This window comes from Oncorhynchus nerka, linkage group LG2 (genome assembly GCF_034236695.1).
Source record: "Oncorhynchus nerka isolate Pitt River linkage group LG2, Oner_Uvic_2.0, whole genome shotgun sequence".
Taxonomy (NCBI): domain Eukaryota; kingdom Metazoa; phylum Chordata; class Actinopteri; order Salmoniformes; family Salmonidae; genus Oncorhynchus; species Oncorhynchus nerka.
The window spans coordinates 77,624,210-77,643,754 of NC_088397.1; the positions used below are offsets into that span (position 1 = coordinate 77,624,210).

At 44.7% G+C, this 19,545-nt stretch overlaps 1 protein-coding gene across 2 annotated transcripts in view; it reads right to left on the minus strand.

Moving 5' to 3' along the window:
* Positions 1–1,195: 1,195 nt before the first annotated feature.
* LOC115142800 (dihydropyridine-sensitive L-type skeletal muscle calcium channel subunit alpha-1-like) overlaps positions 1,196–19,545 on the minus strand; it is a 72,202-nt gene continuing 53,852 nt past the window's right edge. For both annotated transcript variants that reach the window (XM_065002901.1, XM_065002895.1), the window contains 24 exons: positions 18,947–19,053; positions 18,708–18,795; positions 12,498–12,605; positions 12,333–12,385; positions 11,677–11,823; positions 11,346–11,547; positions 11,074–11,232; positions 10,465–10,575; positions 10,149–10,232; positions 8,835–8,882; positions 6,134–6,286; positions 5,939–6,004; positions 5,765–5,856; positions 5,384–5,543; positions 5,119–5,246; positions 4,895–4,991; positions 4,680–4,782; positions 4,469–4,570; positions 4,241–4,371; positions 3,921–4,046; positions 3,690–3,767; positions 3,380–3,522; positions 3,069–3,264; positions 1,196–2,936 (listed from right to left, as the gene is read on the minus strand). In XM_065002901.1, the coding sequence (XP_064858973.1) occupies positions 2,709–2,936; positions 3,069–3,264; positions 3,380–3,522; positions 3,690–3,767; positions 3,921–4,046; positions 4,241–4,371; positions 4,469–4,570; positions 4,680–4,782; positions 4,895–4,991; positions 5,119–5,246; positions 5,384–5,543; positions 5,765–5,856; positions 5,939–6,004; positions 6,134–6,286; positions 8,835–8,882; positions 10,149–10,232; positions 10,465–10,575; positions 11,074–11,232; positions 11,346–11,547; positions 11,677–11,823; positions 12,333–12,385; positions 12,498–12,605; positions 18,708–18,795; positions 18,947–19,053 (2,910 nt within the window). In that variant the 3' untranslated portion in view covers positions 1,196–2,708. The remainder of the gene's footprint in view (positions 2,937–3,068; positions 3,265–3,379; positions 3,523–3,689; positions 3,768–3,920; positions 4,047–4,240; positions 4,372–4,468; positions 4,571–4,679; positions 4,783–4,894; positions 4,992–5,118; positions 5,247–5,383; positions 5,544–5,764; positions 5,857–5,938; positions 6,005–6,133; positions 6,287–8,834; positions 8,883–10,148; positions 10,233–10,464; positions 10,576–11,073; positions 11,233–11,345; positions 11,548–11,676; positions 11,824–12,332; positions 12,386–12,497; positions 12,606–18,707; positions 18,796–18,946; positions 19,054–19,545) is intronic.

Sequence of the window (19,545 nt, forward strand, 5' to 3'; positions counted from 1 at the left end):
AACCACCCGAGCCACTGCCTGTTCACCCCGCTATCATCCAGAAGGTGAGGTCAGTACAGGTGCATCAAAGCTGGGACCGAGAGACTGAAAAACAGCTTCTATCTCAAGGCCATCAGACTGTTAAACAGCCACCACTAACATTGAGTGGCTGCTGCCAACACACTGACACTGACACTGACTCAACTCCAGCCACTTTAATAATGGGAAATGATGTAAATATATCACTAGCCACTTTAAACAATGCTACCTTATATAATGTTACTTACCCTACATTATTCATCTCATATGTATACGTATATACTGTACTCTATATCATCGACTGCATCCTTATGTAATACATGTATCACTAGCCACTTTAACTATGCCACTATGTTTACATACTCATCTCATATGTATATACTGTACTCGATACCATCTACTGTATCTTGCCTATGCTGCTCTGTACCATCACTCATTCATATATCCTTATGTACATATTCTTTATCCCCTTACACTGTGTATAAGACAGTAGTTTTGGAATTGTTAGTTAGATTACTTGTTGGTTATTACTGCATTGTCGGAACTAGAAGCACAAGCATTTCGCTACACTCGCATTAACATCTGCTAACCATGTGTATGTGACAAATAAAATTGGATTTGATTTGATTTAGAGCTACGAATTACGCTGCTCTGTCACAGCCAGCGGTGATTGGGAGTCCCATAGGGCGGCGCACAATTGGCCCAGCGTCGTCCTGGTTTGACTGGGGTAGTCCGTCATTGTAAATAAGAATTTGTTCTTAAATGACTTGCCTAGTTAAATAAATAAATAAAATGTTAAATGTCTGGAGCTTAAGTGGCCGCATCACCATCTGCATACGTAATAACCGAAATACAGAGCGGTATTATAAAATACCATATAAACATTCAGACAGTTGCAGACATATTATATTACCAAAACATAAACTAATCTCAGCGGAGAAGAGACAATGACGAACCACCAGAATGTCTAGTGTTGACCGCTGTTCTCTATACCCGGTCTGTCACAACCAGAACGATGGACCCGCCTTGCTCAGGGACACGTCAACAGATTTTTCACCTTGTCTTCCAGCGACCGTTCGGTTAAGGCCCAACGGTCTAGTCTAAACCCTAGGCTACCTCCCGCTCACGTGACCCAACCATAAAAATCTCCAATAATTTGACTGGGAAAATGTAAGAATTCTCACTTTATAAAATATTTTTTTATTGTGATCATATAGTTTAAACTTTAGAGAAACAATATTGAAACAGATCTCAGAAACAGAGAGAAAGCAATAAAATGTCTCAAATAACGTTATCAAAATGACCATGACAAAATGTCTGTTAAAAAGTTAATGGCAGTAGTACATACTCTAGATGAATGCAAAACACCTCTGTTTAAAAAGCTCAATGGGAACAACTGATTTTATAATTCAAAACCTTTTGGGATTCACGTTTTTACTTTACCTTCTATTTGGCCTTCGTCACATTACAGCTATTTTATTTAGCCTTTATTAAACCAAATAACAGTGACATGCCACTGTCTCTCAAAATACAACCTAATCTCTTTTAGACTGAAAAAATTATGAAGAATCAAAAAGGAAATTTTCACAAAAAGAGGCTGTTTCAACCAAAAGGCTTACATCAAAAAGAAAATGAACGATATTGTTGAAAATAGAATAATAGCCAAAATGGCATCATCAGAACTTTCACCCCTGGTATTCTACACCATTAGTTGTCCATATCTGACCCTTAACACACAACTTTCTAGTCACAAATATACGATTCCAACCACTGTACCTCAACTTACCATTCATCTCCATCTTTAACCACATCCTCTTATCTACACTTTGTTGCATTCTACTGTAGCATGGCCAGCTAGTGGCTACCCTACACCAGAAATATTTTCCCTTATGTTACACCACAGGGTCATCCATCCTGTTTATACTAGAGATGATGTACATGTTTCAGATATAGGATATTTAAAGTGAAAGAAATATCCAGGTATTGTGAAGATATGTTGATGTGTGGAGACCTGGGCAGAATCTTTGTATCTTGAACATGCACGTTAGCTTTCTCCATATAGCCTACAGAGATTGTCCTTATATGGACAGTGTAGACATGATCCAGCCCAGAAACATCGTGGTCCAGCCATGTCTTGCCTTGTCATCATGATAGAACTCAGAAAATGCCCCCTGACAAGTAACACCCTTCTCTTCCCCCATCAGCCAGTCACTGGCACAACCATGTTCAACACCTATGCAGCTATCGGTGGATCAGTGATTACTTCAAGGATGGGAGGGAACAGGGAAGGACACTAGTTTTCAAACAGGGCCAAACTTTAATGCCAGCAAAAATTCCTCAAGTTGAGACTCAAGAACATGTTAGTCGGGACGACGTGATGTTCGCCTGAAGTCAACATAAGTCCGAACAGTAGTCTGTACTGTGAACAAAATAAACATGGTAAAGAAAGTCTGCTCTCTAGCAGGAATAGTATTTCCTCTTTAAATGAACCAAGAGAGAAATCATCCAGTCTGAATGACACCACAACAATGAAGTCACAGGTGCCATAAAGCCTGCTTAACCAATCAGATGATATTACTCGCTATAAAGGCACCAAAAAAGGACTGTTCTATTTGTAGAATGTGACATTTAATGCCTCAGCACGTGAAGTCACTCCATGACATGCTGCTTTGCGGGACAGGCCTATTGGCCTAAACATGATCGGTGGGTTTTGTTAATTTGTTGGCCTTTCTTTGTGATCTGCGAGGGGGCCTGATTGGAGGTGTGGTGAACCTCCCTCTACGACCATTCATAAGGTCAGTGGCGGAACTCTCCATCTCCACCGGGTCAAAGTTCAAAGCTTCGGCCATTTCCTGTTTCGTCACCGACACAAAACAAGAGTCCCTGGCCAAGCTCTCCAACCCCCCATTTATCAGGACCTGGTAGAGGTGAGACATGAGAAGAGATAGAGGACAGAGAGGGGATGACTAAGTACCTAACGTCAATGTCATTGATAAAATATGTATTTATGGGATAATGGAATATATTATACGCCTGGTCTTTCCAATCACCTCCTTTATGAGTGTGTCGAAGGTGCTGTCTGGGGTCTGGGTCTGGGCCTGCTGGGGGCTAGGGGTCTCTCTGGGAGTCTCATGGTCCTGGCTGGGTCCAGGTACTGTCTGCAGCTGCCAGTCTGTGGTGTCTCGGGGAATTCTGCTGGTTGAGATGGTATAGACCTGCACCCTGTCATCTGTCTCATAGGGAAAACTACAGAAGGGCAAATAGTCAGTCAGATTGTTATAACTGCTTTATTACTGTGTAATTTGACCTCTCAAGTAAGGAAAACAAAAACACAAATGTTAGCAAGCACACGCAAACTCACCTCTCCCCGGCATTGTTGTTGACGTTGTTGTTAGTTTTGTTAGGCATTGTGGGGAAGAATTCCTCGTTTGCATGGTAGGCAGGTGAGCTGGTCGCCTCCCCCCCATCTGACTTGCTCATTTGCAGGGGCCGCTGGCTGGTCACCTACACAGAAACACAGACGGCTGAGTTACCGCCACAGGGACAGGAGATTTTCCTGACTATGTGATGTGAAAAAACTCCAGGTCCATACAGTACTATGTGAAGCACTTTGAGTCTGAAGAAGGTTACATAACTAGAGGTGATGGCACTGAAATGATTGAAATGATTACCTGTGTAGCGTTAGGGTTATGGGTTCCTTCCTCCATGGTGAAGGAATCAACATGGTTCCCAAACAGACCGCCCGCCCGCTGACCACAGGAACACACAGAAAGGTACAACATTCAGAGACAGGAGTTTTATTCTGTCTTCTCACTCTGAACTTGTCCTCCCTCCTCTCGTTCCGCAGCCTCCCTGTCTCCCTGTCTCCCCCTCCCCCATCTTCCCTCTCTCTCTCCTCTCACCCTGAAGATGCCTTCCTCCGCTGCATCCTCCATGGCTCTGTCCATCTCCTCCTCGTTCATCAGGTCTCCCGAGATGGCTCTCTGCAGCTCTGGAGCCACCTCCTCCTCAATGCTCCTCAGACCCGCCTGGGGTGGAGGGAGAGACAGAGGGGAAAGGAGGTGTTAGAGAAAGAATGAGATTGTGATGAAAATGAAGAATTGTTAGATCGTGTACAGGATTATTACATGAAACATCAGTAACATCACTAGAAGAGTTGCCAATCACATTTAATGGCTTATTGCCCTACAGGTTTCCCATTATGAGGTTGGTGTGGGCTCACCTGTATCTCGTTGGAGGCGTTCTTCTTGGTGGGGCGGAAGCCATAATACTCTTCCTGTCTCTTCTTTAACTTCCTGAAGTAGTCCTGGATCAGGAAGGTGGCGTAGAACTTCCCCACGGTCACCTCATCATCTGACACACACACCAATCAAACATGCCACCAAATTAGAATGGGCAGCTTGTTTTGGGACCATAAAGTTGAGGATTACAATAGAATGTTTGAACTCACCTCCGATTGGTGGGATGACCTGGTCCAGCAGCTTCATACTGGTGCGTTTCCAGATCTTCTTGATGATGGCCCTCAACTCCTCATTGGCCTGCTCAAAGTTACCTGACCAATGAGATAACGACAGTGAGGTGGGAATATAGATGCTTAACGTTCAACTGGCCCAAATACCAGTAAAAATACAGTACTCTGCAATTGACTGACACACACACACCTTCGGTCTTAATCTTCAATGCGGTCCTGACCAGCGAGAACAGCGTAGCATTAAAGGTGACCGTTCCATCACTGTTGAGTGGCATGTTCATGGACACCAGTCTCTGCAGTCAGAATAAATAAAGATATCTTTCAAAAATATGTTTGCTGCATGAATAGACAAGTCAGATGAACACATAAAATAAATAAACAGATCCCTTCCTTTTAGTTTCTCACCTTGCAGGCCACTCTATGGGGACAGAACTTTCCAAAGCCCAGAGGAGGCTGGATCCTACGCAGCAGAGTCACTACGTCCAGGTGCTTAATACGACCCCTGCAGGACAGAACGGGAAACAACAGCTAACAGCAGTAATACATTGAGAGGATAAAAAAGGAATTGAAAAGACTGATCATATATTCTTATAGGGGCTTATAAAAAAGAAACAGAAAAACAGACTCACGTGGCCTCTGGGTCGTACTCTGCCCAGATCTTCTTAAACTCATCCAGGTGATGAGGACCCAGGATGGACCAATCACGGGTCAGGTAGTCAAAGTTGTCCATGATGACCGCCACAAACAGGTTGATGATCTGTGGAGGACAACAGAATCATATGCATGTGTGTGACTGTGTGTGACTGTGTGTGACTGTGTGCGCATGCGAATGTGTGTGTGTATGCATGTATGTTTGTTAATGTATGTGTGTATGCATGTTTGTGCATCATTTACCAGGAAGGCACAGAGCATGTAGAAGCTCATGAAGTAGATGATGGCGAAGCTGGCTCCACAGGTCATCTCCTCTCCAGGCAGGTAGTCTGACTTAGGGTCACACCTCTTCCCATACAGACATGCCAACATCACTTCCTGCCACGCCTCACCTGTCGCACACCTGGAGAGAGAGAGAAAGAGGGATAGAGAGAGGGAGGAAGTGGGAGAGAGGGGAGTGGGGCAGAGAGAGAGATTACAACTTGTTTTCAGCCCTTTTGTGTTGTCAATGTAATTACTGAGTGTAAGGGTCTCTTGCTATACAAGTCTGCTGTGTAAAGGGACCGCAAAGTCAATGGAAGATAATGGAAACTGACTGAGCGTCTGATAAATCAGATCACCCACCTGAAGAGCAGCAGCACAGCATGGGGGAATGTCTGGAAGTTGTTGTTTCTGTTGATGTGTGTCCCATCTATCAGCGCTATCTTACCAAATATCTACAGGAGACATACACACAACTCATCAGAGAGTGCTGTGTGTGTATGTTTGTGTGTGTGTTTGTGTGTGTGTGTGCAGTACCTGCATCCCAACAACAGCGTAGATGAAGAATAGCATGAGGATGAGCAGGGCGACGTAGGGCAGAGCCTGCAACACAGCAACCAATCACGTCGTCAGACTCACGCACACTGACCAATCAAAACCTGGGAATTTTGAACAACAACATTTTCATGTATCTCACAGAATAGAAGGCACAGAATTGGAATGAACTTTGACCTGGAAGGACTTGATGAAGGTCCACAGAAGATTCCGGATCCCCTCAGAACGGTTCAGCAGTTTAACCAGACGCATCACACGGAACAGTCTAAAGAAGGTGATTGACACACGGGCATTTTCCGAAGCCGCTATGGCTTGCATTGGGTTCACCTCCTGAAAGCACAAATGAAATAAACAGTCACTGAAAATGCTGCTAGTCTTGGCTTCAGCTCTAACTCAAATTGAAGATGTTGTTACTCTAATTAGCACAGTTTTAGTTCAATAGGGGCAACATGCCAGCAAAACCCAGCAGTCTGTAAGGACACAGGTCTCACCTCTCACAGGGTATCTGAGCAGTCATGTACTGGAGGAGTCTGGTTAGTGTCAGAAGGAGCCAAGCAATGGGTGCATTTTCTTCAGAGAATTATAGAACCATTTCATGTTGAAGTGGTTCCTAAGATTGTAAAAACACCTTAATTGTCAGCATGCTGTAAATACAGACATTTAACTTCTTTGGGATAGGGGGCAGCATTTTCACTTTTGGATGAATAGCATGCCCAGAGTGAACTGCCTCCTACTCTGTCCCAGAAGCTAATATATGCATATTATTATTGGGCAGAAAACACTCTGAAGTTTCTAAAACTGTTTGAATGATGTCTGTGAGTATAACAGAACTCATATGGCAGGCAAAAACCTGAGAAGAAATCCAAACAGGAAGTGGAAAATCTGAGTTTTGTCGTTTTTGAACTCAGCCCTATCGAATACATAGTGGGATATGGGTCAAGATGCACTTCCTAAGACTTCCACTAGACGTCAACCATCTTTAGAAACTTGAATGAGGCTTTTACTGTGAAGTGGGACCGGATGAGAGCTCTTTGAGTCAGTGGTCTGGCAGAGTGTCACAGCCTCATGACGCGCGGTCACGAGAGAGTTTGCTCTCGTTCCATGGCTTTTCTACAGACAATGGAATTCTCTGGTTGGAACATTATTGAACTTTTATGATAAAAACATCCTAAAGATTGATTCTATACTTAGTTTGACAAGTTTCTTCAACCTGTAATATAACTTTTTGAATGTTTCGTCCGACTGGACCAGATTGTGCTTTTGGATTTGTTTACCAAATGCCCAAACAAAAGAAGCTATTGGACATAAATGGACATAAATGATGGACATTATTGAACAAAACAAGCATTCTGATGAAGATCATCAAAGGTAAGTGAATATTTATAATGCTATTTATGAATAATGTTGACTACCCAACATGGCGGATATTTCTCTGGCTGGTTTGGCCTCTGAGCGCCGTTCTCAGATTATGCTTTTTCCGTAAAGTTTTTTTGAAATCTGACGCAGCAGTTGCATTAAGGAGAAGTGTATCTAATGTCCCATGCATAAGACTAGAATTTTCATCAACATTTATAATGAGTATTTCTGTGAATTCATGTGGCTCTCAGCACAATCATTGCATGTTTTACAACTACTGAATGTAACGTGCCAATGTTAAATTAGATTTTTTTATATAAATATGCACTTTATTGAACAAAACACACATGTATTGTGTAACATGAAGTCCTATCAGTGTCATCTGATGAAGATCATCAAAGGTTAGTGATTAATTTGATCTCTATTTGTGCTTTTTGTGACTCCTCTCTGGCTGGAAAAATGGCAGGGTTTTTCTGTGGCTTGGTGGTGACCTAACATAATCATTTGTGGAGCTTTCGCTGTAAATCATTTTTGAAATAAGACACTGTGGCTGGATTAACGAGAATTGTATCTTTAAAATGATGCCTAATACTTGTATGTTTGAGAAATTAGATTCATGAGATTTCTGTTGATTTGTATTTGGCGCCCTGCAATTTCATTGGCTGTTGGCGAGGGGTTCAAGGAAAACATGGATGATCAGGCAAATAACTTGCAACGCTCACGCAATGTGTTGTTGCAAAGTTTCCTCCTATGTTTTATACATGTTCATGCAATGTCTCGTAGAATTAGTATACCATGCTCATGCAATGTCTCGTAGAATTAGTATACCATGCTCATGCAATGTCTCGTAGAATTAGTATACCATGCTCATGCAATGTCTCGTAGAATTAGACTACCATCCTCATGCAATGCCTCGTAGAATTAGTATACCATGCTCATGCAATGTCTCGTAGAATTAGTATACCATGCTCATGTATTGTCTCGTAGAATTAGTATACCATGCTCATACAATGCCTCGTAGAATTAGTATACCATGCTCATACAATGTCTCGTAAAATTAGTATACCATGCTCATACAATGTCTCGTAGAATTAGTATACCATGCTCATACAATGTCTCGTAGAATTAGTATACCATGCTCATGCAATGCCTCGTAGAATTAGTATACCATGCTCATACAATGCCTCGTAGAATTGTTTTTTTTTATTATTTTTTTTTACCTTTATTTAACCAGGCAAGTCAGTTAAGAACACATTCTTATTTTCAATGACGGCCTGGGAACAGTGGGTTAACTGCCTGTTCAGGGGCAGAACGACAGATTTGTACCTTGTCAGCTCGGGGGTTTGAACTCGCAACCTTCCGGTTACTAGTCCAACGCTCTAACCTCTAACCACTAGGCTACGCTGCCGCAATTAGTATACCATGCTCATGCAATGCCTCGTAGAATTAGTATACCATGCTCATGCAATGTTTCGTATGATTTCATGCAATGTTCTTGCAGTGTCTACAGGCGAATAATTACAGCGCAGCCGTGGAGACAGTACAGTCCTCCAGAGGAGGCCAGGGCTGCCTGTGAGGGGAAAAGACAGAGACACACCAAGTGAAGTCAGACAGGAAGCAACATCATCAGACACAGGTGGTGGAACAGGAAGTGGCGAAGGGAGCGGAGTCAGCCATGGAGGTATGCATGGAGCAAAGTTGAAAAGAGAAAATGTAGGATGAAAGACTGCAGTATGGAGGGAGAGGGAGGGAGAGAAGGCATGTGAGCACAAAAACAACCAAGGACAACGTTGTAATAAATGACTGGATGACGGCTGAGGGGTGAAGAGGTGAAAATGGTTGATGGGGTCTGTAGTGGCAACTTGAGCTCTCTTTTCATTTCAAAAAATGACCTTTACTTTTCTGAAGCAAGATAGTGTGAAACGCTGCTTTAAATCTAGAACCTGATGCCAAACCTGTTGGCTCAGTCCCTTGTACAGGAATCCCAGTAAAAACTACAGAAGGATGTCACTTTCTTACTTACTAGCAGGAGTGCTGGAGATCACTGAACATATGGTGGTGGGAGGTGAAACACGAAGACAGTGGTTGTTTTCTGCCCTTAACAACTGATTTGGAATCAGCCCTCTCTTAAATAAAGGTTAACTAAAAATAAAAAATAAAAAAAATCCCAGTTTTAAACAGTGACACCAATGAGGGAAATGACCAGGTCTGAGACCAGGTGTTATGTTAGGGGCATAAAGTAACCAAGCAGACAGGTTGTGGGTTGGCTTTCAAGGCGTGGAAGGTGGGTGAGGCAAGCTGCAGCCAGGTGCTGCAGGGCTTCGGGGGGCAACACAGTGACTAGGGTCGGGTTTTTGAGACTAGTATTCGGGGGGGTGAGGGTGCAGCCGTGGCTGGTGTGAGGGTCACCCCAATGACGAATACTGACCACATCCTCAGTGCTATTGTTGGGGCCAAGTGCTGACAGGGGAGCCTGGCCTGTATGTCTCTAAGTGGATGGATGGATGGATGGATGGGTGGGTGGGTGGGTGGGTGGGCGGGTGGATGGGTGGGGTGTCAGACAGGGGTGTAAACACAGTCCAGACAGTCAGATGACCGGACAGAGCTTTTATTGTGAAATGTCTGTAGCTGTTCCCCAACCTGACTATCTGCTTCTTATAAACAGTAACTGAAACCAATGGGAGAAAAAATGAAAATGCGAGGACAAAAATGTCCAGTGGGTCTGCCTGAACTGTTATATAAACCTTTTAGGAACAGTGGGAACTGTGTATTATAGTACATATCATGGACAATACCTACATATTTCTGGTGAACATTACGCAATGACAATACTCACATCGACCTCACTCAGGATGACGTCAACAACGCTGCCGATGACGATGACAAAGTCAAAGACGTTCCATGGGTCCCCAAAGTAACCCTAGGGAGGGAGAGGGAAGGGCATCTGTCAGAAGTGTGTGTATAAAAGGTTTCTTCATCTACACACTCCAGCTCTGAACTTTGACAAGAGGGTTGTGCACAATGAAGAGGTATGAAGTAACTGTTCTACATAACCACAGTCCTATTATTCTGGAATCATTCTGATCTTACATTGAGTTGCACTGCATCTTGGGTAATGTAGTGCATACAGGCCATCCCTATGGACAACTGACCTTAGCTTTGTAGGCCATGAGTTTGAGGACCATCTCCACAGTGAAGAGCACAGTGAAGATCACGTTCAGCATGTCAGACAGGTCGGTCACATGGGTTGACTGGTTACAGTGCTGGGAGAGAAGAAGGAAAAGACAAATGGAAGATTTTGATTTTATTTGACATTTTCCCAAAATATGTAACCTTTATTTAACTAGGCAAGTCAGTTAAAGAACAAATTCTTATTTTCAATGACGGCCTAGGAACAGTGGGTTAGCTGCCTGCTCAGGGGCAGAACGACAGATTTGTACCTTGTCAGCTCGGGGGTTTGAACTTGCAACCTTTCGGTTACTAGTCCAACGCTCTCACCACTAGGCTACCCTGCCTCCTCAATGATGAAATCTCTTGAGATGCTCATCTCATTTCAAGTGTCCAAATAAAAAAGAAACGTAAAAAACTCCTTGATATGTAGAAGGGATGCTTCTAGTAGGAACCTCTGGCAGGAGCATTACATTGATGTGATGCAGGAGAAGAACTGTTAAAGTTTCACGTTTTGTATTTGAAATGCTAATGTTTGTCAAAGATACTCATCACCCCAACGCAGTTCCCTGAACCACCTCCAATAGCGTTACCTGCATCCCCAGACACATGGTGTTCAGCATGATGAGCAGGAACATCAGGTACTCAAAGTAGCAGGAGGTGACGATGTACCACACGTTGTACTGATACTGGTTCTTAGGAATGTAGCAGCGCAGCGGCCGGGCTTTCAGGGCGTACTCAACACACGCCCGCTGTCAGATGGAGGACAGCACACACAGGAGTTACACACTGCTGTTGGAAAGAGGGTGTTAAAACAACTAACAAAAAAGACACACACAAAACATACACACACACACACACACACCTGGTTCTTGTCCAGCTCACAGTTCTTGTACTCCTGCTCTCCTTGCTCCTGAAATGTAACGATGACGAAGCCGACGAAGATGTTCATCATGAAGAAGGCGATGAGGATGAGGTAGATGATGAAGAAGATGGAGATGGCAACGCGGTTGTTGTAGATGGGACCAACATCCTCCATGTTAGAGTCTATGGCCTTGTACAGCAGTCTGCACACATACACACAACGGCATGTTAGCAAGTGTGAAATACATACACCTTCATGTGTTCCATAGTACTGTATTAGGCATGCCATGATGTACAGTATACAAACTCCCAGGCTTGTATGTGAGGCTCACTTTGGCCAGCCCTCAAAGGTGGAGACAGTGAAGAGAGCCAGCATGCCCTCAAGGATGTTGTCAAAGTTGAGCTCTGAGTTGATCCACTCTCTCTTATGGATCGTCATTGGATGGATGGCACCTTCCTGGTACCTAATATAGTTACCCCTGCGAAGAGGGGAAAGAGCGAGAGAGAGAGAGAGAGAGAGAGAGAGAGAGAGATTAATCAGTGAAAGAGAGGGCATGGGAGAGGTGAGAGTGTGGCAGAGATGTCCCATTCTGTACTATCATGTAATGTCCCATTCTGTACTGTCATGTAATGTCCCATTCTATACTATCATGTAATGTCCCATTCTATACTATCATGTAATGTCCCATTCTGTACTGTCATGTAATGTCCCATTCTGTACTGTCATGTAATGTCCCATTCTGTACTGTCATGTAATGTCCCATTCTGTACTGTCATGTAATGTCCCATTCTGTACCGTCATGTAATGTCCCATTCTGTACCGTCATGTAATGTCCCATTCTGTACCGTCATGTAATGTCCCATTCTGTACCGTCATGTAATGTCCCATTCTGTACCGTCATGTAATGTCCCATTCTGTACCGTCATGTAATGTCCCATTCTGTACTGTCATGTAATGTGTGCGAGGACAATATCACCGGTCTCTTACCTACACTCCTCCTCTGTCATTTTGTCAGGATCTGTGCAGGAGTAGAATTGTCCCTTCAGGAATGAACACACACACAATACATGAGTGATAATAAAAGCTTTGGTGGAATTCTGTTTTCATCATATGGTTCAAAGGCCACCATGTACAGAACTATCTAGAGCTCACCTTGAAGAGCTGGACTCCAATGCAGGCAAACATGAAGTCTAGCAGCATGGTGACCAGCACGATGTTGCCAATGGTTTTGATGGCCACAAAAACACACTGGACCACATGCTAGATCATAAGAGACAGCAGAAACAAGCATGTCAGATCGGATCTCCATGACCAGAACTAGAAAAACATGGGGCGGCTGGGTTGGTCTAACTATTGCATTAGTTAATGGGAACATGTAAAATACCATTATGAATGTGACTACAGTGTCAGTGGAGTAAAGGAGTAGAGGAGTAGAGGAGTAGTAGAGGATTAGAGGAATAGAGGAGTAGAGGAGTAGAGGTGTAGAGGAGTATAGGATTAGAGGAGTAGAGGAGTAGAGGTGTAGAGGAGTAGAGGAGTAGAGGAGTAGAGGATTAGAGGAGTGGAGGAGTAGAGGTGTAAAGGAGTAGAGGAGTAGAGGTGTAGAGGAGTAGAGGAGTAGAGGATTAGAGGAATAGAGGAGTAGAGGTGTAGAGGAGTAGAGGATTAGAGGAATAGAGGAATAGAGGAGTAGAGGTGTAGAGGAGTAGAGGTGTAGATGATTAGAGGAGTAGAGGAGTAGAGGAGTAGAGGTGTAGAGGAGTAGAGGATTAGAGGAATAGAGGAGTAGAGGAATAGAGGTGTAGAGGAGTAGAGGATTAGAGGAATAGAGGAATAGAGGAGTAGAGGTGTAGAGGAGTAGAGGTGTAGAGGAGTAGAGGTGTAGAGGAATAGAGGAGTAGAGGTGTAGAGGAGTAGAGGAGTAGAGGATTAGAGGAATAGAGGAGTAGAGGTGTAGAGGAGTAGAGGATTAGAGGAATAGAGGAATAGAGGAGTAGAGGTGTAGAGGAGTAGAGGTGTAGAGGATTAGAGGTGTAGAGGATTAGAGGAGTAGAGGAGTAGAGGTGTAGAGGAGTGGAGGAGTAGAGGTGTAGAGGAGTAGAGGTGTAGAGGAGTAGAGGTGTAGAGGAGTAGAGGAGTAGAGGAGTAGAGGTGTAGAGGAGTAGAGGACTAGAGGTGTAAATGAGTAGAGGAGTAGAGGAGTAGAGGAATAGAGGTGTAGAGGATTAGAGGAATAGAGGAATAGATGAGTAGAGGAGTAGAGGATTAGAGGAGTAGAGGTGTAGAGGTATAGAGGAGTAGAGGTGTAGAGGATTAGAGGTGTAGAGGATTAGAGGAGTAGAGGAGTAGAGGTGTAGAGGAGTAGAGGTGTAGAGGATTAGAGGAATAGAGGAATAGAGGAGTATAGGTGTAGAGGAGTAGAGGTGTAGAGGATTAGAGGAGTAGAGGAGTAGAGGTGTAGAGGAGTAGAGGAGTAGAGGTGTAGAGGAGTAGAGGAGTAGAGGTGTAGAGGAGTAGAGGTGTAGAGGAGTAGGGGAGTAGAGGAGTAGAGGACTAGAGGTGTAAAGGAGTAGAGGTGTAGAGGATTAGAGGAGTAGAGGAGTAGAGGTGTAGAGGAGTAGAGGAGTAGAGGAGTAGAGGTGTAGAGGAGTAGAGGTGTAGAGGAGTAGAGGTGTAGAGGAGTAGAGGAGTAGAGGAGTAGAGGTGTAGAGGAGTAGGGGAGTAGAGGAGTAGAGGACTAGAGGTGTAAAGGAGTAGAGGTGTAGAGGATTAGAGGAGTAGAGGAGTAGAGGAGTAGAGGTGTAGAGGTGTAGAGGAGTAGAGGAGTAGAGGAGTAGAGGTGTAGAGGAGTAGAGGTGTAGAGGTGTAGAGGAGTAGAGGTGTAGAGGAGTAGAGGATTAGAGGAGTAGAGGAGTAGAGGTGTAGAGGAGTAGAGGAGTAGAGGAGTAGAGGACTAGAGGTGTAAAGGAGTAGAGGTGTAGAGGATTAGAGGAGTAGAGGAGTAGAGGAGTAGAGGTGTAGAGGATTAGAGGAGTAGAGGAGTAGAGGTGTAGAGGAGTAGAGGTGTAGAGGAGTAGAGGAGTAGAGGACTAGAGGTGTAAAGGAGTAGAGGATTAGAGGAGTAGAGGAGTAGAGGAGTAGAGGTGTAGAGGATTAGAGGAGTAGAGGAGTAGAGGAGTAGAGGTGTAGAGGAGTAGAGGAGTAGAGGACTAGAGGTGTAAAGGAGTAGAGGAGTAGAGGAGTAGAGGAGTAGAGGTGTAGAGGATTAGAGGATTAGAGGAGTAGAGGAGTAGAGGTGTAGAGGAGTAGAGGATTAGAGGAATAGAGGAATAGAGGAGTAGAGGTGTAGAGGATTAGAGGAGTAGAGGAGTAGAGGAGTAGAGGAGTAGAGGTGTAGAGGAGTAGAGGAGTGGAGGAGTAGAGGAGTAGAGGAGTAGAGGTGTAGAGGAGTAGAGGTGTAGAGGAGTAGAGGAGTAGAGGTGTAGAGGAGTAGAGGAGTAGAGGAGTAGAGGTGTAGAGGAGTAGAGGAGTAGAGGAGTAGAGGAGTAGAGGTGTAGGAGTAGAGGTGTAGAGGAGTAGAGGAGTAGAGGTGTAGAGGTGTAGAGGAGTAGAGGTGTAGAGGAGTAGAGGTGTAGAGGAGTAGAGGTGTAGAGGTGTAGAGGAGTAGGGGAGTAGAGGAGTAGAGGACTAGAGGTGTAAAGGAGTAGAGGTGTAGAGGATTAGAGGAGTAGAGGAGTAGAGGAGTAGAGGTGTAGAGGTGTAGAGGAGTAGAGGAGTAGAGGAGTAGAGGTGTAGAGGAGTAGAGGTGTAGAGGTGTAGAGGAGTAGAGGTGTAGAGGAGTAGAGGATTAGAGGAGTAGAGGAGTAGAGGTGTAGAGGAGTAGAGGAGTAGAGGAGTAGAGGTGTAGAGGAGTAGAGGTGTAGAGGAGTAGAGGAGTAGAGGACTAGAGGTGTAAAGGAGTAGAGGATTAGAGGAGTAGAGGAGTAGAGGAGTAGAGGTGTAGAGGATTAGAGGAGTAGAGGAGTAGAGGAGTAGAGGTGTAGAGGAGTAGAGGAGTAGAGGACTAGAGGTGTAAAGGAGTAGAGGAGTAGAGGAGTAGAGGAGTAGAGGTGTAGAGGATTAGAGGATTAGAGGAGTAGAGGAGTAGAGGTGTAGAGGAGTAGAGGATTAGAGGAATAGAGGAATAGAGGAGTAGAGGTGTAGAGGATTAGAGGAGTAGAGGTGTAGAGGAGTAGAGGAGTAGAGGAGTAGAGGTGTAGAGGAGTAGAGGAGTAGAGGAGTAGAGGTGTAGAGGAGTAGAGGTGTAGAGGAGTAGAGGAGTAGAGGTGTAGAGGAGTAGAGGAGTAGAGGAGTAGAGGTGTAGAGGAGTAGAGGAGTGGAGGAGTAGAGGAGTAGAGGAGTAGAGGTGTAGAGGAGTAGAGGTGTAGAGGAGTAGAGGAGTAGAGGTGTAGAGGTGTAGAGGAGTAGAGGTGTAGAGGAGTAGAGGTGTAGAGGAGTAGAGGTGTAGAGGTGTAGAGGAGTAGAGGTGTAGAGGAGTAGAGGTGTAGAGGTGTAGAGGAGTAGAGGTGTAGAGGAGTAGAGGATTAGAGGAGTAGAGGAGTAGAGGTGTAGAGGAGTAGAGGAGTAGAGGAGTAGAGGACTAGAGGTGTAAAGGAGTAGAGGTGTAGAGGATTAGAGGAGTAGAGGAGTAGAGGAGTAGAGGTGTAGAGGATTAGAGGATTAGAGGAGTAGAGGAGTAGAGGTGTAGAGGAGTAGAGGAGTAGAGGTGTAAAGGAGTAGAGGATTAGAGGAGTAGAGGAGTAGAGGAGTAGAGGTGTAGAGGATTAGAGGAGTAGAGGAGTAGAGGTGTAGAGGAGTAGAGGAGTAGAGGAGTAGAGGACTAGAGGTGTAAAGGAGTAGAGGTGTAGAGGAGTAGAGGAGTAGAGGAGTAGAGGAGTAGAGGTGTAGAGGATTAGAGGAGTAGAGGAGTAGAGGTGTAGAGGAGTAGAGGATTAGAGGAATAGAGGAATAGAGGAGTAGAGGTGTAGAGGATTAGAGGAGTAGAGGTGTAGAGGAGTAGAGGAGTAGAGGAGTAGAGGAGTAGAGGTGTAGAGGAGTAGAGGAGTGGAGGAGTAGAGGAGTAGAGGAGTAGAGGTGTAGAGGAGTAGAGGTGTAGAGGAGTAGAGGAGTAGAGGGAGTAGAGGTGTATAGGTGTAGAGGTGTAGAGGAGTAGAGGTGTAGAGGAGTAGAGGTGTAGAGGAGTAGAGGTGTAAAGGAGTAGAGGTGTAGAGGTGTAGAGGAGTAGAGGTGTAGAGGAGTAGAGGTGTAAAGGAGTAGAGGATTAGAGGAGTAGAGGTGTAGAGGAGTATAGGTATAGAGGAGTAGAGGTGTAGAGGAGTAGAGGAGTAGAGGAGTAGAGGTGTAGAGGTGTAGAGGAGTAGAGGAGTAGAGGAGTAGAGGTGTAGAGGAGTAGAGGTGTAGAGGTGTAGAGGAGTAGAGGTGTAGAGGAGTAGAGGATTAGAGGAGTAGAGGAGTAGAGGTGTAGAGGAGTAGAGGAGTAGAGGAGTAGAGGACTAGAGGTGTAAAGGAGTAGAGGTGTAGAGGATTAGAGGAGTAGAGGAGTAGAGGAGTAGAGGTGTAGAGGATTAGAGGAGTAGAGGAGTAGAGGTGTAGAGGAGTAGAGGAGTAGAGGTGTAGAGGAGTAGAGGAGTAGAGGACTAGAGGTGTAAAGGAGTAGAGGATTAGAGGAGTAGAGGAGTAGAGGAGTAGAGGTGTAGAGGATTAGAGGAGTAGAGGAGTAGAGGAGTAGAGGTGTAGAGGAGTAGAGGAGTAGAGGACTAGAGGTGTAAAGGAGTAGAGGTGTAGAGGAGTAGAGGAGTAGAGGTGTAGAGGATTAGAGGATTAGAGGAGTAGAGGAGTAGAGGTGTAGAGGAGTAGAGGATTAGAGGAATAGAGGAGTAGAGGAGTAGAGGTGTAGAGGATTAGAGGAGTAGAGGTGTAGAGGAGTAGAGGAGTAGAGGAGTAGAGGTGTAGAGGAGTAGAGGAGTGGAGGAGTAGAGGAGTAGAGGTGTAGAGGAGTAGAGGTGTAGAGGAGTAGAGGAGTAGAGGTGTATAGGTGTATAGGTGTAGAGGAGTAGAGGTGTAGAGGAGTAGAGGTGTAGAGGAGTAGAGGTGTAGAGGTGTAGAGGAGTAGAGGTGTAGAGGAGTAGAGGTGTAGAGGTGTAGAGGAGTAGAGGTGTAGAGGAGTAGAGGATTAGAGGAGTAGAGGAGTAGAGGTGTAGAGGAGTAGAGGAGTAGAGGAGTAGAGGACTAGAGGTGTAAAGGAGTAGAGGTGTAGAGGAGTAGAGGAGTAGAGGAGTAGAGGAGTAGAGGTGTAGAGGATTAGAGGATTAGAGGAGTAGAGGAGTAGAGGTGTAGAGGAGTAGAGGAGTAGAGGTGTAGAGGAGTAGAGGACTAGAGGTGTAAAGGAGTAGAGGATTAGAGGAGTAGAGGAGTAGAGGAGTAGAGGTGTAGAGGATTAGAGGAGTAGAGGAGTAGAGGTGTAGAGGAGTAGAGGAGTAGAGGACTAGAGGTGTAAAGGAGTAGAGGTGTAGAGGAGTAGAGGAGTAGAGGAGTAGAGGAGTAGAGGTGTAGAGGATTAGAGGATTAGAGGAGTAGAGGAGTAGAGGAGTAGAGGATTAGAGGAATAGAGGAATAGAGGAGTAGAGGTGTAGAGGATTAGAGGAGTAGAGTGTAGAGGAGTAGAGGAGTAGAGGAGTAGAGGTGTAGAGGAGTAGAGGAGTAGAGGAGTAGAGGAGTAGAGGTGTATAGGTGTAGAGGTGTAGAGGAGTAGAGGTGTAGAGGAGTAGAGGTGTAGAGGAGTAGAGGTGTAAAGGAGTAGAGGTGTAGAGGAGTAGAGGAGTAGAGGAGTAGAGGAGTAGAGGAGTAGAGGTGTAGAGGAGTAGAGGAGTGGAGGAGTAGAGGAGTAGAGGAGTAGAGGTGTATAGGTGTAGAGGAGTAGAGGTGTAGAGGAGTAGAGGTGTAGAGGAGTAGAGGAGTAGAGGTGTAGAGGAGTAGAGGTGTAAAGGAGTAGAGGAGTAGAGGATTAGAGGAGTAGAGGTGTAGAGGAGTATAGGTATAGAGGAGTAGAGGAGTAGAGGAGTAGAGGAGTAGAGGAGTAGAGGTGTAGAGGTGTGGAGGTGTAAATGAGTAGAGGTGTGGAGGTGTATAGGTATAGAGGAGTAGAGGATTAGAGGAGTAGAGGTGTAAAGGAGTAGAGGAGTAGAGGTGTAGAGGTGTAAATGAGTAGAGGTGTGGAGGAGTAGAGTTGTGATGGGGATAAGTGAAGGGTAGACAGTAGGACAGGAGGACAGGGGGACAGGTAGATTACACTGGTAAGCTCACCTTGAGACCCTCAGCCCTGTTGATGGCCCTTAGGGGCCTCAGCACCCTTAACACCCTGAGGATCTTCACCACAGAGATAGCACTGGACCTAGATAGGGCAGGCACAACATTTGCTTGTCTATAATCTGTATTTCTACCTGGACAAAGACACACACTCATAACTGAATGATATATCGAGCACGGTAGATTCAGTTGTCACAGGAGTGCAATGACATTTTACATTCCCAGGGACTACTTACTCCATGAGCATGGAGAGGAGGGATACGGTGACAACTATCAGATCCAAAATATTAAAGGAGTTCCGGCAGAAGGAGCCAGGGTGCATTATGGCTCCATATACGGTCATCTAGGGGAGAGGAGGATGGATTCTGACATGATGAGATTGGTTGACACATAAACCCTCTCAAAGCAACAAACCATGAACCCACATGAACCACAGCTGCTCATGTGAAAACATATACTGTAGAACTCTTCTGCAGTGCACAATAAAAAATACATTAAGTGCTGCAAAAGTGGATGTAACATATTGTCGAGAGAGTTTGTCACATTAACAATTGAAGTGTGTAGCCCTTTCCTGGGGTCAATGACTGAAAGCACCCTCTTTGGCCTCATGGGAGGAATGTTAATCATATTTTTCATAATTTCATAATTAATGATGCATTTATTTTTTATGATGAAAATCCGGTATTTGTATGCCAAACAGTTTGGTCTATGTATATAAAGTGTAATATTGGGATGCAAACTCAACATTGGATACATTTAAACTCTATATCTGACATGGTAAAGGTGTCCTCTTTCTTTAAAGCCCTTAACCAGGTGTATATGTTTGTTTCCGTGG